At 43.1% G+C, this 15,021-nt stretch overlaps 1 protein-coding gene across 2 annotated transcripts in view; it reads left to right on the top strand.

The window, feature by feature from the left end:
• CBX6 (chromobox 6) overlaps positions 1-14,800 on the top strand; it is a 58,424-nt gene extending 43,624 nt beyond the window's left edge. The window contains exons 3-6 of one of the 2 annotated variants that reach the window (XM_044301134.1): positions 2,915-2,980; positions 3,300-3,366; positions 10,675-10,731; positions 13,668-14,800. In XM_044301134.1, the coding sequence (XP_044157069.1) occupies positions 2,915-2,980; positions 3,300-3,366; positions 10,675-10,731; positions 13,668-14,510 (1,033 nt within the window). In that variant the 3' untranslated portion in view covers positions 14,511-14,800. The remainder of the gene's footprint in view (positions 1-2,914; positions 2,981-3,299; positions 3,367-10,674; positions 10,732-13,667) is intronic. The other variant, XM_044301135.1, reaches the window with a different exon arrangement.
• Positions 14,801-15,021: the final 221 nt, after the last annotated feature.

Raw genomic sequence — 15,021 nt, 5'->3', positions numbered from 1 at the left:
CAAGTATAGCCCAAACCCTATATTTTAAATGGAAAAGTTGGGTGCTGTCTTATACGCCTGAAAATACGGTAGATGAAATTTCAGAGTTTCACTTTTTTGGCAGATTTTCCATTTTAATAAAAAAAAATCCGCTAACAAAGCCAGGATTAACAGCCAAACTGAACTCAATATTTATTGCCCTGATTTTGTAGTTTACAGAAACACCCCATATGTAGTCTTAGACTCCTGTACGGGCACACGGCACGGCACAGAAGGGAAGGAACGCCGCCATATGTTTTTGGAAGGCAGATTTCTCTGGTATCATTTTAAGTTGACATGTCACATTTGAAGACCCCCTGATGTACCCCTAGAGTAGAAACTCCAAAAAAGTAACCCCATTTTGGAATATACACCCCTCAAGGTATTCAAAACTGATTTTACAAACTTTGTTAACCCTTTAGGTGTTCCACAAGAATTAAAGGAAAATGTAGACTGAATTTGAGAATTTCACTTTTTGGCAGATTTTCCATTTTAATCCATTTTTTTCCGCTTACAAAGCAAGGGTTAACAAAAGACCCCATTTTGGAAACTACGGGATAAGGTGGTAGTTTTGTTGGTACTATTTGAGAGTACATATGATTTTTGGTTGCTATTTTTGCTATTTACAGTGTACATCTGACAGGTTAGATTATGTGTTTTTTTAATATAGCAGGTTGTTATGGATGCAACAATACCAAATATAACTACTTTTTTGGTTGTTTTGTTTCAGTTACATTTTTGAAAAAAATTTTTTTTTGGGCGACTATCTTTTGTAGGGGCTCATTTTTTTGGGGTATGAGATGATTGTACTGTTTTAGGGTGATATGACTTTTTTATCACTTGGTATTACACTTTTTGTGATGTAAGGTAACAAAAAGTGTGTAAAAAAAATATATGTATATTTTCTTTTTGACGGTGTTAACCTGAGGGGTTAGATCATGTGATATTTTTATACAGCAGGTTCTTACGGACGCGGCGATACCCGATATGTATACTTTTTAAAAGTTTTACACAATACCAGCATTTTTGAAATAAAAGAAATCATGTTTTAGTGTCTCCATAGTCTGAGAGCCATATTTTTTATTTATTTATTTTTATTTTTTGGGGGGGGGGGGGGCGCGCATCGTCTTGGGTAGGGGCAAATTTTTTAACAGGATGAGGTGACTGTTAGATTGGTACTATTTTGGGGGGCATATGCCTTCTTGATCACTTGGTGTTACACTTTTAGTGCTGTAAAAAAAGTTTTTTTTTTTTTATGGTGTTCACCTCAGGGGTTAGGTCATGTCATATTTTAATAGAGCTGGTCGATAGAGATGTGGCGATACCTAATATGTCTACTTATTTTTTTTCAATTTTTTTACAAAAAATTTGGTTACTTTACTTTATTTTGGAAAAGGGAGGCTTTTTTTATTTTTTTATTGAAACTTAACTTTTTTGTAAAACTTTTTTTATTTTATTTTTTTCATTTTTTTTTTCACTTTGTTTTTTCTCTTACTTTGGGACCTCAACTTTTGGGGGTCTGATCCCCTTTTACAATGCATCACAATACTTCTGTATTGTGATGCATTGTCTGTAAGTGTAATAATCTTCAGCCTGCTTGCCTGTGAGATCCAGGGGGCTGGATCTCACAGGCTGTCACGGAAGGCAGCCACGATACTGCAGCATCACAGCAGCACGGGGTCTGGATGACCACCCCGCACGTACAGCGGCAGTGCGAGGGTTAATGCGCCGACATCTGTGTTTTTACCGATGCCGACGCTATCAGTGACTGCCGGACCCCTGCCGCTGATTGGGCGGGCGCAGCTCCTGCACCCGCCCAATCAGCTCGCCGTACATGTACGATACTGGTCCTTATGGGGTTAAAAACATTCTCAAAATAAAGCTAAACTAGAAAAACAATTCTCTAAAAAAAAAAAAAGAAAAATGTCCCAGGTGTTACGTAAAAAAGACTTGCAAACATTATTCTGACAGTCCCACAAATTTAAAGTTAGGACTGTGAGAGAGTTTCTGGTCATTAGGTCCTTTTCATGCCTAGTCATTAAAGGGACACTGACAGGGCCAATAAGCATATTGAGGTATATATATGGCAGTACAGGTCTTATAATGGGTATTACAATCATATAAGTATCCCCCCTGTCCACATTATACATACAGTAAACTTTAAGTTTTATAACCTGCTCCAACGGTCTTCAATCTGCCCAAGGGGCGGCGTTTCACCTCTCTTGCGCCCAGCCAGCCTCCCCCAACTGCCGCTTTGAAGCGCCGCCCAGCTCATGAATATTCAGTTTGCTGGGCGGCTTCTGCGGTCCCCGCTCTGAAGCGCTGTGCTTAACAGTGCCCGGCGCATGCGCCGGATCTTGTGAAGTCCGGTACAGTAAGCGCCGCCCAGCTCATCAATATTCACTTCGCTGGGCGGCGCTTACTGTCCCCGACTTCACAAGATCCGGCGCATGCGCAGGGCACTGTTCAGCGCAGTGCTTCAGAGCGGGGACCGCAGAAGTCGCCCAGCAAACTGAATATTTATGAGCTGGGCGGCGCTTCAAAGCGGCAGTTGGGGGAGGCTGGCTGGGCGCAAGAGAGGTGAAACGCCGCCCCTTGGGCAGATTGAAGACCGTTGGAGCAGGTTATAAAACTTAAAGTTTACTGTATGTATAATGTGGACAGGGGGGATACTTATATGATTGTAATACCCATTATAAGACCTGTACTGCCATATATACCTCAATATGCTTATTGGCCCTGTCAGTGTCCCTTTAAGGGTTTAGATAAACCGCATTTTGATTGAAGTATTTGTTTCATTTTTTTTTTTTACTTAGTAATGGACCGAGGAAATTATTGGTTGATTTTATTATTGTTATCATTATTATTTATTATTATATTATTTTTTTTATTACAGGTACAGCACATGGGAACCAGAGGAAAACATATTGGACTCTAGACTTATTGTTGCATTTGAGCAAAAGTAAGTTCCAAATATTGTTATCACCTTTGGCTGCTTTACCATTTGTTTAAAAGGAGAGTTCACTTTTAACTGAGGGATTATTTATCTAAAATTTCCCCTAATTAGTACCTGTAAGGCAGTGGCAGGATTTGCATTATAATGAGTGTTTGGAGAATTAACCCTTAAAAACGTTTGTATGTGTAATCTTTCTCCTTTTCTGGTTGTATCATAGAAAGATATTTGTTAGCTAGAAATGCAGTAATATCTTCCTTGTACTTTTCATTTAGAGCAATATATCCAAATGGCATCTATTATGTTCCTTTGTTTTGTATATTCGCAGAGAGAGAGAGCAGGAAATATATGGCCCTAAGAAGAGAGGACCAAAGCCAAAAACATTCCTTTTAAAGGTAGGTATAAAATTTTGTCTTCATCATGGTTTTCGTTACGTACAGTCAGTTGATCTCCCTTAAAGTGGTTTTCCAGTTCCTGCAGCATTACCCCTGAAACAAAAGATTCATACTTACCTGCTCAAGTCCTCTGTGGTGCCATCACTCTCTCCATCTTTCAGACCCATCACTGGGGTCACCCTCACAGATATCTTCACAGACAACGGAATTTCATGTTCAAACTGTGCTTTATTGTGTAAAATTTTATATGTAAAAGCACAAGCGTAAACAGTAGAAAATAAAAGCCTGCCTATCTGGGCACTAACTAAAACATAAGACGTGTTTCTCTGACTCACCTTCAGTATACATCACAGTTCACACACTGTTTCAGGTGCGACTTTCTCAGCCCAATAGTCCACCAATCCCCAGGCTGCAGCACGGTCAGAATATCTCCTGGCCAGATACTGTTTTCTACTCTTTCCCTGGTGATGTTGATGTGCTCTCGTACTCTGTGATCTCGCTCTCTTTTTAGATTCTCTGGCTCCCACAAATGCTCTTCATGTCCTTTCTTGGACTGCTGCAGCTCTTGACTGAACTGTTCTCACAGTTGTTCCCAGTCATGGTCGTGATCAGACACTTTCTCTTTTGCTTTGCGGGGCTACTTCAGCAGAGCAAGCTTGCCCCTGCTCGCTTCTTTTACGTGCATCTGGCTCACTTCCTTCTTTCCAGCAGTGATTTTCCCCAGCTTTGGTGGTAGTTTCAGAGACCTCTGCTTCTTTGCTTTTTCCACTTCGGCTGCCGCTCCCTTTGTCTTAACTTTGGTCTCTGCAGCACCTGGGGACTTCACGTCCACCAACATATCGACCTTAACTTCTTCAACCTTTGTTTTCTTGGAGTCTCCAGTCTCTTTGACAGCCTTCTCATCCTGCTCAGACATGGCTTCATATACTTGCCCTCTTAACTCCTCCCCCTCTTGCTCAACGATGCAAGAGGCACCAGGGTCTTCAGCAGACTCCTCATCTTCTGGCATTTTCTCCTGAGGCTCACTCAGGACACTGTTCTCCTTTTGGGGAGGAGTCAGGAGAGCCAGCCCATCGTAATAGCTAGGATCCGAAAACTGATTGTTCACCTCCTCGTACTTCTTCCCCAGCGGGCTGCTGGCTATTTGGAAGGCCTTGTAGGTGGAGGGGATGTCTTCCAGGCCCAGGATACACTCTACCACGGTTCTTTGGCCTTCGGCATCCACATCAGCCCATCAACTGTTTCAGCAGAAGCATCTTCCATCTTCTCTGCCTCTGCCAGCACTGCAGTGCCACCATCTCTAGACCCTCTTAATAGGCTCTGGCTTAGACTTCTCCAACTCATAGACGTTCTTCCCGACCTCATCCTTTGAGCTCACAAGATCCTCTATGTCTGCTCTGAGTTGCTTGTTCAGCCTCTCAAATTCACCTAGCTTCTTCAGGGGCTCTAGCCAAGGAGAGGGCCTTGGTCTCTTTCTTCCGAGCATCAGTCTCCGCTCGGTCACGTTCTTCGGCATATCGAGCCGAGATATATTTCTCTTCACTATGTGTGCTATTTGATGGAGCTGCTGCTCCTGCCACTCTCGTTGTTGTTAGCGCACTAGTGGTGAATAGGGGGTTCCAGTGCTGTCCGCACTGCCCACTACTCCTATCTCTGTAACCTATCACTTCCAAGGGGACAATAGCACAGACGTACCCTTGGATTTGTGCACCACAATCACCTCATGCACACTGATTGGTCAAGATCTCAGTGTGCATGAGGTGACTGTGGTGCACAAATCCAAGGGTACGTCTGTGCTATTGTCCCCTTGTATGTGCTAGGTTACAGAGATAGGAGTAGTGGGCAGTGCGGATAGCACTGGAACCCCCTACTCACCAGTAGTGCGCTAACAACTATACCCTACCATATTTTCCTGCACATTCAAACACTGAGTTGGAGCTGTGCTTCGCTCCACACTACTTATATGCAATTTTTCAAAAGGTCATATAGTTCTTCATAAAAAATAGCAGATGAAGAAAATAAAGCTTCATCATCATTTACATTTTTACCACCAGGGGGCGCTTCTCCCCTGATTACAACCTGCAACGGAAAAGGCATGTTATCAGTATCAGATATTTCAGATGACATCCCACTTTCATTATGCATTTCCGCCAACTTGGCACACTCATTTTGCACCTTATCCGCACCATTGTTTTTAATCATCACTTCACTTAAAGTATTAGGTACCAGTTCTGCAAGAGTTTCGTCACCGACTGCAGAAGTGTTTCCACTTCCGCACAAGTCATGGAACAACGGGAAATCACAGCCCAACATTCCCTCATGTATGAGCGTATTTCTACCAGCAAGTCCCAGTTCTCACCGCAGTCTCACGCTCAGTGAGAACCATTGGATAGTTCTTATTAACCGCATGCCTGTCCCGTACACTTAGCATTTTATTACTTCCAGGTTTCACCCTCGTGCTACCTCTTACCCAGGCTAGCATAGGATCTCGGAGTTTTGCCATCCCAAAACTAGCTTTGGTCACAAGCAATTTAGGCAACATAGTAACCTTCTCCCCTGCAGATTCCTGTGAGGGAGCAACCACAACAGGCTTACCCGCCTGTTCAGACACTGCTTTTTTCACATTGTCACATATTTTTGTAGCAGTTTCTCGACTGGGTGTCTTACACCATACCAGCCCAGCAAGGTAGCAACTGTCGCCGGCTCACTGTCACGGGGTCTGCCACACAATCAACAGGAACATTCTTACCCCCTGATGTCACTGGTTTGGGAGACAAGGACATTACAGGGACATCTCTACTGAGATCATCATCCTTCTTCCGATCACCTGCAGACTCCGTGATGCAACCGTTGCTACTGGAAACACCCTGGCCTTGAGTCCAGACTTTTTCCGGACAGTGAACTCCAGCTGCACCCTTTAGGACTCTGTGCACATTTGCAGGAAATATAGGAACTCCTGAGAGCCAACACTCTCTCCACCTCTTTTTCTTCCCGTTGGTTGCCCTTGTCAACGGCACATATCTGTCTCCGGAACTCCAACCGCAGAACTTGACGCACTCTTGCCGCTCAATATCTGCCAAAAGAACAGAAAGTTCTTGCCCAGTATGAACTCTACCCTCAGGGTCTCACATATCAAGAGCTCCCACTGTACGGAGCCATAGTCCGTCACAAAGATCAGTGACACTGTAGTTTTGTCTCTGGCCCCCTCGTTACAAAGTCCAGAATTTCAGGCGGGACCCGAGACACTTGCTGGCGGGAGTCTAGAATGACACCCAGCGGGATTCCCCCGATCACTAACTCGCAGGATTTCTCTCACGGGCTGTACCATTTTGCAGTCATTTCCACCGGTCAGTCTCATACTGGGCTTCTGGCCCTTTAAGCTCCACACAGCAATTTCCTTTGCAACCCAGCAAAAAATAAAATGTCCAGAACAGTACGGACGCTGCCCTTTGCTGCGATGTTGTTGCCCCTAGCAACCACTTTGCCTTTTACTTTCTGTGTTGTCCTTTCAGCATGGACGTTGCCCGCATCCTCTACCAATTGTGAGGGGTAGCTCTCTTTCACTGGGGCCATGCTCGCAGATATCTTTACAGACAACAGACTTTCATGTTCAAACAGTGCTTTATTGTGGCAAAAGCACAAACATAAACAGTGCAAAATAAAATCCTACCCATCTACCCGGGCACTAACTAAAACATAAGACGTGTCTCTCTGACTCACCTACAGTATACATGACAGTTCAGGTGCGGCTTTCTCAGCCCAATAGTCCACCAATCCTCAGGCTGCAGCACAGTCAGAATATCTCCCAGCTTCGTGGTCTCTCAGCCTTGCCCAGCTGAGACCACACTTGCAGAGCCTCACCAGGCCTCTGTTTGCACACTTTCCCCTTAGGCCCCTTTCACACGGGCGAGAATTCCACACGGGTGCAATGCGTGAAGCGAACGCATTGCACCCGCACTGAATCCGGACCCATTCACTTCAATGGAGCTGTTCAGATGAGCGGTGATTTTCACGCATCACTTGTGCGTTGCATGAAAATATTCTATATTCTGCGTTTTTCACGCAACGCAGGCCCCATAGAAAATGCTGATGCAATGCAATTTTTCACGCATGGTTGCTAGGAGATGATAGTAAATTGATAAGTCAATTTACTGTATTATTTTCCCTTATAACATGGTTATAAAGGAAAATAATAGCATTCTTAATACAGAATGCTTACTGAAATGTGGCTTGAGGGGTTAAAAATTAAATATTAACTCGCCTCATCCACTTGTTCGCTCAGTCGGCATAGTCTTCTTTCTTCTTCTTTCAGGACCTGCAAAAGGACATTTGATGATGTAATCGTGAGCGCGGTGACGTCAGCGCAGGTTCTGCTGAATGAAGATAGAAGATTACATTTATCAAAGGTCCTTTTGCAGGTCTTGAAAGAAGAAAGTATTGCCGGCTGCGCGAACAAGAGCATCCGGTGAGTTATTATTTTTTTTAACCCCTCAAGCCACATTTTTAGTAAGCATTCTATTTTAAGAATGCTTTTACTTTCTCTTATTGTACCTCCGCGATTGCATTGTACCTGCGCGATAAAAACTGAACATCGGAACGCAATCGCAGTCAAAACTGCATTCCTACTCGCGCGGTTTTCCTGCAATGCACACGCTACGCATCCGGAGCAAATCCGGAACGCCTGTGTGAAAGAGGCCTTACTGACACCCTGGGAGGTGCTTTATGCAGCTTGTCTCACCTGTGGTGAAATAGGGGAGTGCGTTGCACTCTCCACCCCTTCCTTGCCTCTAACCTGTGTAAGATCTGTCACTGTCTTACACCAGTCATTGGCTGAAGCTGTGCATGTGACCATGCCCATAGCCAGCCAAATGTGACCCATGCTGGGTATGGAAGAAGGAGAGAGTGAAGGCAGCACAGAGGACTGTAGCAGCGTGGAGCAGGTAAGTATGACTCTTCTGTTTCAGGGGTCATGCTTCCAGAACTTGCTAAAATATTTTATTTTTTACCATAAAACCCCTTTAACTTCAGATTTGTTTGAAAGGACACTTCTGTTTGGAAATTTCTTTTTTTTGCTGTTTTTGTTTTTCATTTTGGCAATATACCATTGAAAATTAAAGGGATTGTCCTGTTTCAGAAGGAAAGTAAGTACTTAGCTGAGATATGTAGCAATGCATCCTACACAGATACAGCAGGTATTCCTTGTAGAAACACATCTTGATAAAACTAGAACCAGGCTGCATATTGTTAATGAAGGGGGTCTGTAAAGGAATGAAGATTGCAGAGTGAAATTTCATGCTGCTTTTTTTTGTTCAAGATAACTGACATTTCAAAATATTTTTTTAATGTCAGAGGTGTCCATAGCTTTTGGGGCTTGTAATGCACCTAAACCTTTTTTATTTTATTTTTTTATTTTTTTTAAACAATGTTTTGTTCACATTGAGATGTTAGATTAAGCCAGAACAGTGGTCACTGTTAGTCACGTGTAGTAAACACTTTAAATGGGCTCTGACTTTTCACACAACTTAGTACAAGCAACCATAAGAAACTTTGTAATATGGCTTATTAGAGGGACATACTAAAAAGAATTAAGAAAAATGATGAAAAAGAATGAACAATATTATCAATTTGTAAAACTAGAGAGAGATATAATTTTCCTGTATTTGTTACAGATGGAATGAACACAAATTCCACATATACAGGTGTATACTAAATTCCCTTTGCTTCCTATACAGGGAAAAGGATATATGTGTAGTTTATAGCGGAAAGATCACTTGATCTACATATACTAGACCCAACTGGATGTGGGCTGCTTCTTTTCCTGTTCAGCTACATAGTATTAAATAAAGCTGAACAGGAAAAGAAGCGGTCATGTCTGGTCGGGACCTGAGCAGAAGAGCCTGCAGCCCCCATACGAGGGTAGCGGAGATGGGGCAGTGGGACGGGCAAGTACTATGTAAAAGATCTTTGGTCCACAGGATATTACCAGCCACATATTGGCGAAAACGTCCAGAAAACTCTTTCAATAAAAGTTTGTGTTGATTTCTAAAGGGAAAAGCTTAAATTTACTCATGGTGTATATTAAATAAATTAAACATTTTCAGCATGCTTATTAAGAGGTTTTGTGTTTTAATTGTGCACCAAGATATGTAATCCTGCTGACAGCATTATTTAAAAATGTTGTGTGTTCGGTTAAAGGGGTATTCCTATCGTAACATTTGTGGCATATCATTAGGATATGCCACAAATCCCAGATAGGTGCTAGACCTCTGGGACACACATACTATCTTGAGAACGAGGCCTCCAAAGTAAAGGGAGAGTAGTTGCCAATGCAGCAACCCTTCATTTACTTAAAATAGCTCAGCGCTGGCTCAGCTGTTTCCAGAAGTCCCATGTCAGTAAAAGGAAAGTGGTCATGCTTGGGCACCTTGCTGTCCATTCACAATTATGGCACCTCCAAAAATAGGCGTGCACACTCGTTTCCCTATTTTCAGAAGTCTCATTGCGTTGAATGGGGAGCACTTCTGGGTCCCATTCTCGAGCTTAGGAGCGTTTCTCAGAGGTGAGACCTGTAACTATCTGACATTTGTGACATATCCTAACGATATGTATCAACTGTTGAGATGGGAAAACGCCTTTAACGCAAGTCAAGGACTATTACCACCAACCTGTGTAAGCTAGAGAAATCTTACAGTAATTTCTCTTTAGTCTTCATAAACTACACTCACCTAAAGAATTATTAGGAACACCATACTAATACGGTGTTGGACCCCCTTTTGCCTTGAGAACTGCCTTAATTCTATTTGGCATTGATTCAACAAGGTGCTGATAGCATTCTTTAGAAATGTTGGCCCATATTGATAGGATAGCATCTTGCAGTTGATGGAGATTTGAGGGATGCACATCCAGGGCACGAAGCTCCCGTTCCACCACATCCCAAAGATGCTCTATTGGGTTGAGATCTGGTGACTGTGGGGGCCATTTTAGTACAGTGAACTCATTGTCATGTTCAAGAAACTAATTTGAAATGATTTGAGCTTTGTGACATGGTGCATTATCCTGCTAGAAGTAGCCATCAGAGGATGGGTACATGGTGGTCATGAAGGGATGGATATGGTCAGAAACAATGCTCAGGTAGCCCGTGCCATTTAAACGATGGCCAATTGGCACTAAGGAGCCTAAAGTGTGCCCAGAAAACTTACCCCACACCATTACACCACCAGCCTGCACAGTGGTAACAAGGCATGATGGATACATGTTCTCATTCTGTTTACGCCAAATTCGGACTCTACCATTTGAATGTCTCAACAGAAATCGAGACTCATCAGACCAGGCAACGTTTTTCCAGTCTTCAACAGTCCAATTTTGGTGAGCTTGTGCAAATTGTAGCCTCTTTTTCCTATTTGTAGTGGAGATGAGTGGTACCCGGTGGGGTCTTCTGCTGTTGTAGCCCACCTTTCTTTCCCATTCTGACATTCAGTTTGGAGTTCAGGAGATTGTCTTGACCAGGACAACAACCCTACATGCATTGAAGCAACTGCCATGTGATTGGTTGACTAGATAATCGCATTAATGAGAAATAGAACAGGTTTTCCTAATAATTCTTTCGGTGAGTGTATATATACTGTTTATTCTATATCAAACAAGCAAGTCACTATATACTCTATTGATACTCTGTTCATCCTTGTATTAGAAGCACAGGGAATACAAAATGAACGCTATTTCTATGGAATATGTGTTCATTTCACTATAAACTACACATATCCTGTTCATTCAATGCCTAAAAAGCACAGGCAATTACAGATTTAGCAAACATTAACTTGACTGTTAAGCTGACAGTGTAAAGCCTGTATTACACTGCAGTTTTTTAGCCAGATGACAGCTATCGAGCATTGCTAGTAACACTTGTTAGCGATCATCTGGCAGTCTAATATTGCTACTGATCTGATGAAAAATCACGATTTGCTGATGGCAGATTGAGCTGTCCAATCACGATCTGATGTGGCCAAATAACTAGACAGCATAGGGACGAGCAATCCATAACGATCACTCCTCCCCATGTGGTGGAGGAGAATGCTGCATGTAATAGCAGCGTTCTCATCGGCTAGCAAGCACGCGAGTGCCAGGAAGGAACGTTTCCTTCCCGACAATCGCCTGCAGAATCAGCCTGTGTAGTACAGCCTTAATAACCTGAACATTGTTAAACTAAAGCAGTGTGATAAGCTTGTATGTTAATTCTGTATGTATATACCTGTATGTTATGTGTTCACTATAAGTGTTCATTCCACTATAAACTGTGCATATAACCTGTTCATTCCCGGTCTTGGAAGCACAGGAAATTTAGTATGCACTTGTATATGTGAAATGCATGTTTATTCCATCTCTAACAAATACAGGAAACTAAATGTACCTCTATTTAGTTTTACAAATTGATAATATTAAAGGGAGTCTGTCACCTCCATATGGCCATATACAGCGCTTACATGGCTCTGTAGCACACCTATACAGGATTGTAATGGTACCTTTGTTCTTTTCTTTAGACTTGCACCAGCAGGAAAAACGAAGTTGAATTCATATGCAAATGACCTCTCGCAAGTGCCTCCCTAGCCTCTTCCTTTGCCCGCCCTCCAAGTCCGGACCTATCAATGAGGCAAGAGACTGCGGAGGAGTAAAGTGAAAAGAAGGCAGAGCAGCCTGGGCACTTACACACTGAACTCCTCCCCTGGGCAGGGCCGGCGCTACCATAGAGGCAAGGGGGGCAATTGCCCCCGGGCCCCCAACTCCTTTGGGGCCCCCAGCGCGGGCCCAGCCGCATATACTATATTATCTATAATTGCATAATTCTATTGTGTGCCTATGTGTGGAGAGACGGGCCGCACCGCAGTAATGTAATTAAAACTAACTGTGCTGGAGTCTGGAGTCAAGTGGAGCCGGTGGCCGTACTACCAGTAACTAACTGCCCCCCCCCCCAGATGCACATTTCTCCAGTCCAACTGTCCAAACAGAACCAGGGCGGGCTAGTATACTGGGATGGATCCGACCCAGTTTAATCAACCAACCTACCAGTAACTGGCCCCCTCACACACCCCAAATGCACATTTCTCCAGTCCAACTGTCCAAACAGAACCAGGGCGAGCTAGTATACTGGCACTGGGATGGGTGAGATGGTGCCTGGGATGGATCCGATCCAGTTTAATCAACCAACCTACCAGTAACTGGTTGGTTGATTAAACTGGATCGGGATCCATCCCAGTCTGGTAGCTTGGTTGATTAAACTGGATCGGGATCCATCCCAGTCTGGTAGGTTGGTTGATTAAACTGGATCAGATCCATCCCAGGCACCATCTCACCCGTGCTAGTGTACTAGCCCGCCCTGGTTCTGTTTGGAGTCAGTTGGACTGGAGAAATGTGCATTTGGGGGTGGGGGGCCCTTATTGTTTTTCGCCCCAGGGCCCCATTTCACCCAGAATCGGCCCTGCCCCTGGGCACTTGCAAGTGCTCTTTTGCATATGAATTAAACTTCGTTTTTCCTGCTGGTGCAAGTCTAAAGAAAAGAACAAAGGTACTGTTACAATTCTGTATAGGTGTGCTACAGAGCCATGTAAGCGCTGTATATGGCCATATGGAGGTGACAGACTCCCTTTAATTCTTTTTCTTCATCCTTTCAGTATCTCCCTTATTAGAGAGACATGTTATCAACTGTTTAGCTTCTCCCCTCTCTGACCCAAATGCATTTTTCTTTTTCTTTTCTTTTTTATGCTATGAATCCATCAGAGACAGAAGCAGCTCACTGAAGTATCAGGTTGCAATTGTCAATACAAGTCTATGTAGATCGAAGGAGGGAGAAGGAGCAGCGTTAGACAGGACTCCAAGAAAGCGCAGAGAGACTGATTTAGCTTAATAAACACAGGTTCTTTATTCACAGTCATACATTCTATATAAAGTCCTCCATGATCCAGGGTGTGTTTCTGAGTGAGTAAGAGAAGGATAGAAGGCAGATTCTCCTCCATTTTCTGTGTTAGTGGATGGCAGCTATTCTCCACCCACCAGCTCTGGGAGAACTGCAAACTAGACATTCAGCATGCACAGGAGGAAACTGCTAAAATGCCAGATACAATTCATACAGTATAGTGGCCCGAAATTGAATTATTCTTCATGTACACACACTGTAGTATTGATTTAATGCAAAGTATGTTTAAAGTTTAGGTACGCTTTAAATGCTTCCAGATTGAGGAATGTAATATTTCTACAGGCTGTGCAACTATTTACACAATATATTATGTACTTATATTATGTATTTATAGGCAAGAGCACAGGCTGAAGCTCTTCGTATAAATGATGTCCACTTTGGAGTTAAACCCGGCTCAAGTGCTTCCCCTAAATTGCACTCCAGCGCTGCCGTACATCGTTTGAAGAAAGATATACGACGCTGTCATAGTATGTCTCGACGCCCTCTTCCCCGTCCAGATCCCTCATTACCCTCGGGAACTACTTCTGGGCTTCGTGCTCCTGTGTCTCCTTTTTCAGAGACTGTACGGATCATCAACCGCAAGACCAAACCTCGAGAGCCAAAACGGAGCAGAATCATTCTTAATCTGAAGGTAATTGACAAGGGAGCAAAAGCACCTCTAGCACGCCCTAAAATTCCATCCCGAAACCGAGTTATTGGGAAAAGCAAGAAGTACAGCGAGAGTATGCTTCGTAATCAAATTCGCCATTTGAAGTATGGAGCATTCTCCCTGTATAACAAGCCAAATGTTGAAGATCCAGAAGGAGAAAAAGCAGAAGATGAAAGCGCTAACCAAGGTCTTGGTGATGAGAGCTCTAGTACATCTGGGTGTCCTTCACCAGCTCCATCTGATGATAGACCTCCTAAATTACTCCCCGAGACCCTAAGTCCAGCTGTTCCTGACTGGCGGGAATCTGAAGCACTGGATCTCTCCATTCCACCAGAATCTTCCGCAAGCAAGCGTGGCCAAGGAGAGCCTGATGAATCTGACCCTGAAGAGGCTGGAGACTGGCGCCCAGACATGTCCCCTTGTTCCAATGTGGTAGTGACGGATGTTACAAGCAACCTTTTAACAGTCACCATAAAGGAGTTCTGCAATGCACAAGACTTCGAGAAAGTGGCGGCTGCTGGCAAATAGTAGGGAGAAGGAACTGTAACCGTAAAGGCAGTTCAACTATTTAAAGGTTAATTCACTCTTAAGCTATTGCTACACCACCCATTTAGTATGTACTTTAAGGTCATGATTCATATGTGGTGCTGTTCTGTAAGATGGTGTGCATCACATTGACTTGAATTGACCTCGATCTAGGTTAATAGACGTCTATAAAAATGGCTCATCTTATGTCCTTGCTTATGATGGTACAATTTAAACTTAGAATGTGATGGCACTTACTAGTCTTTATGAAATAAGTATGTGTGTCATTTTATATGTAGTGGAGCAAAAAGCGACAAATGTGAATTGCACATTTTTTGTGGCTTTTAAACTATATTCTTAGAACTTGTAAGTAAAAGTTTCAGGAGGTATACATATTTACAGCATGAGTCTCTGGATGTGGATTCATTATGAGGAAAACCTATCTATATAGTAGAATATTTTGTAAAAAAAAAAAAAAAAATGGGCAGTTAAATATTTGGTATACTTTTTCATA

This window comes from Bufo gargarizans, chromosome 7 (assembly GCF_014858855.1).
Source record: "Bufo gargarizans isolate SCDJY-AF-19 chromosome 7, ASM1485885v1, whole genome shotgun sequence".
Taxonomy (NCBI): Eukaryota; Metazoa; Chordata; class Amphibia; order Anura; family Bufonidae; genus Bufo; species Bufo gargarizans.
The sequence above is the reverse complement of the archived record's forward strand: the minus strand, read 5'-3'. Positions and strand labels throughout refer to the sequence as shown.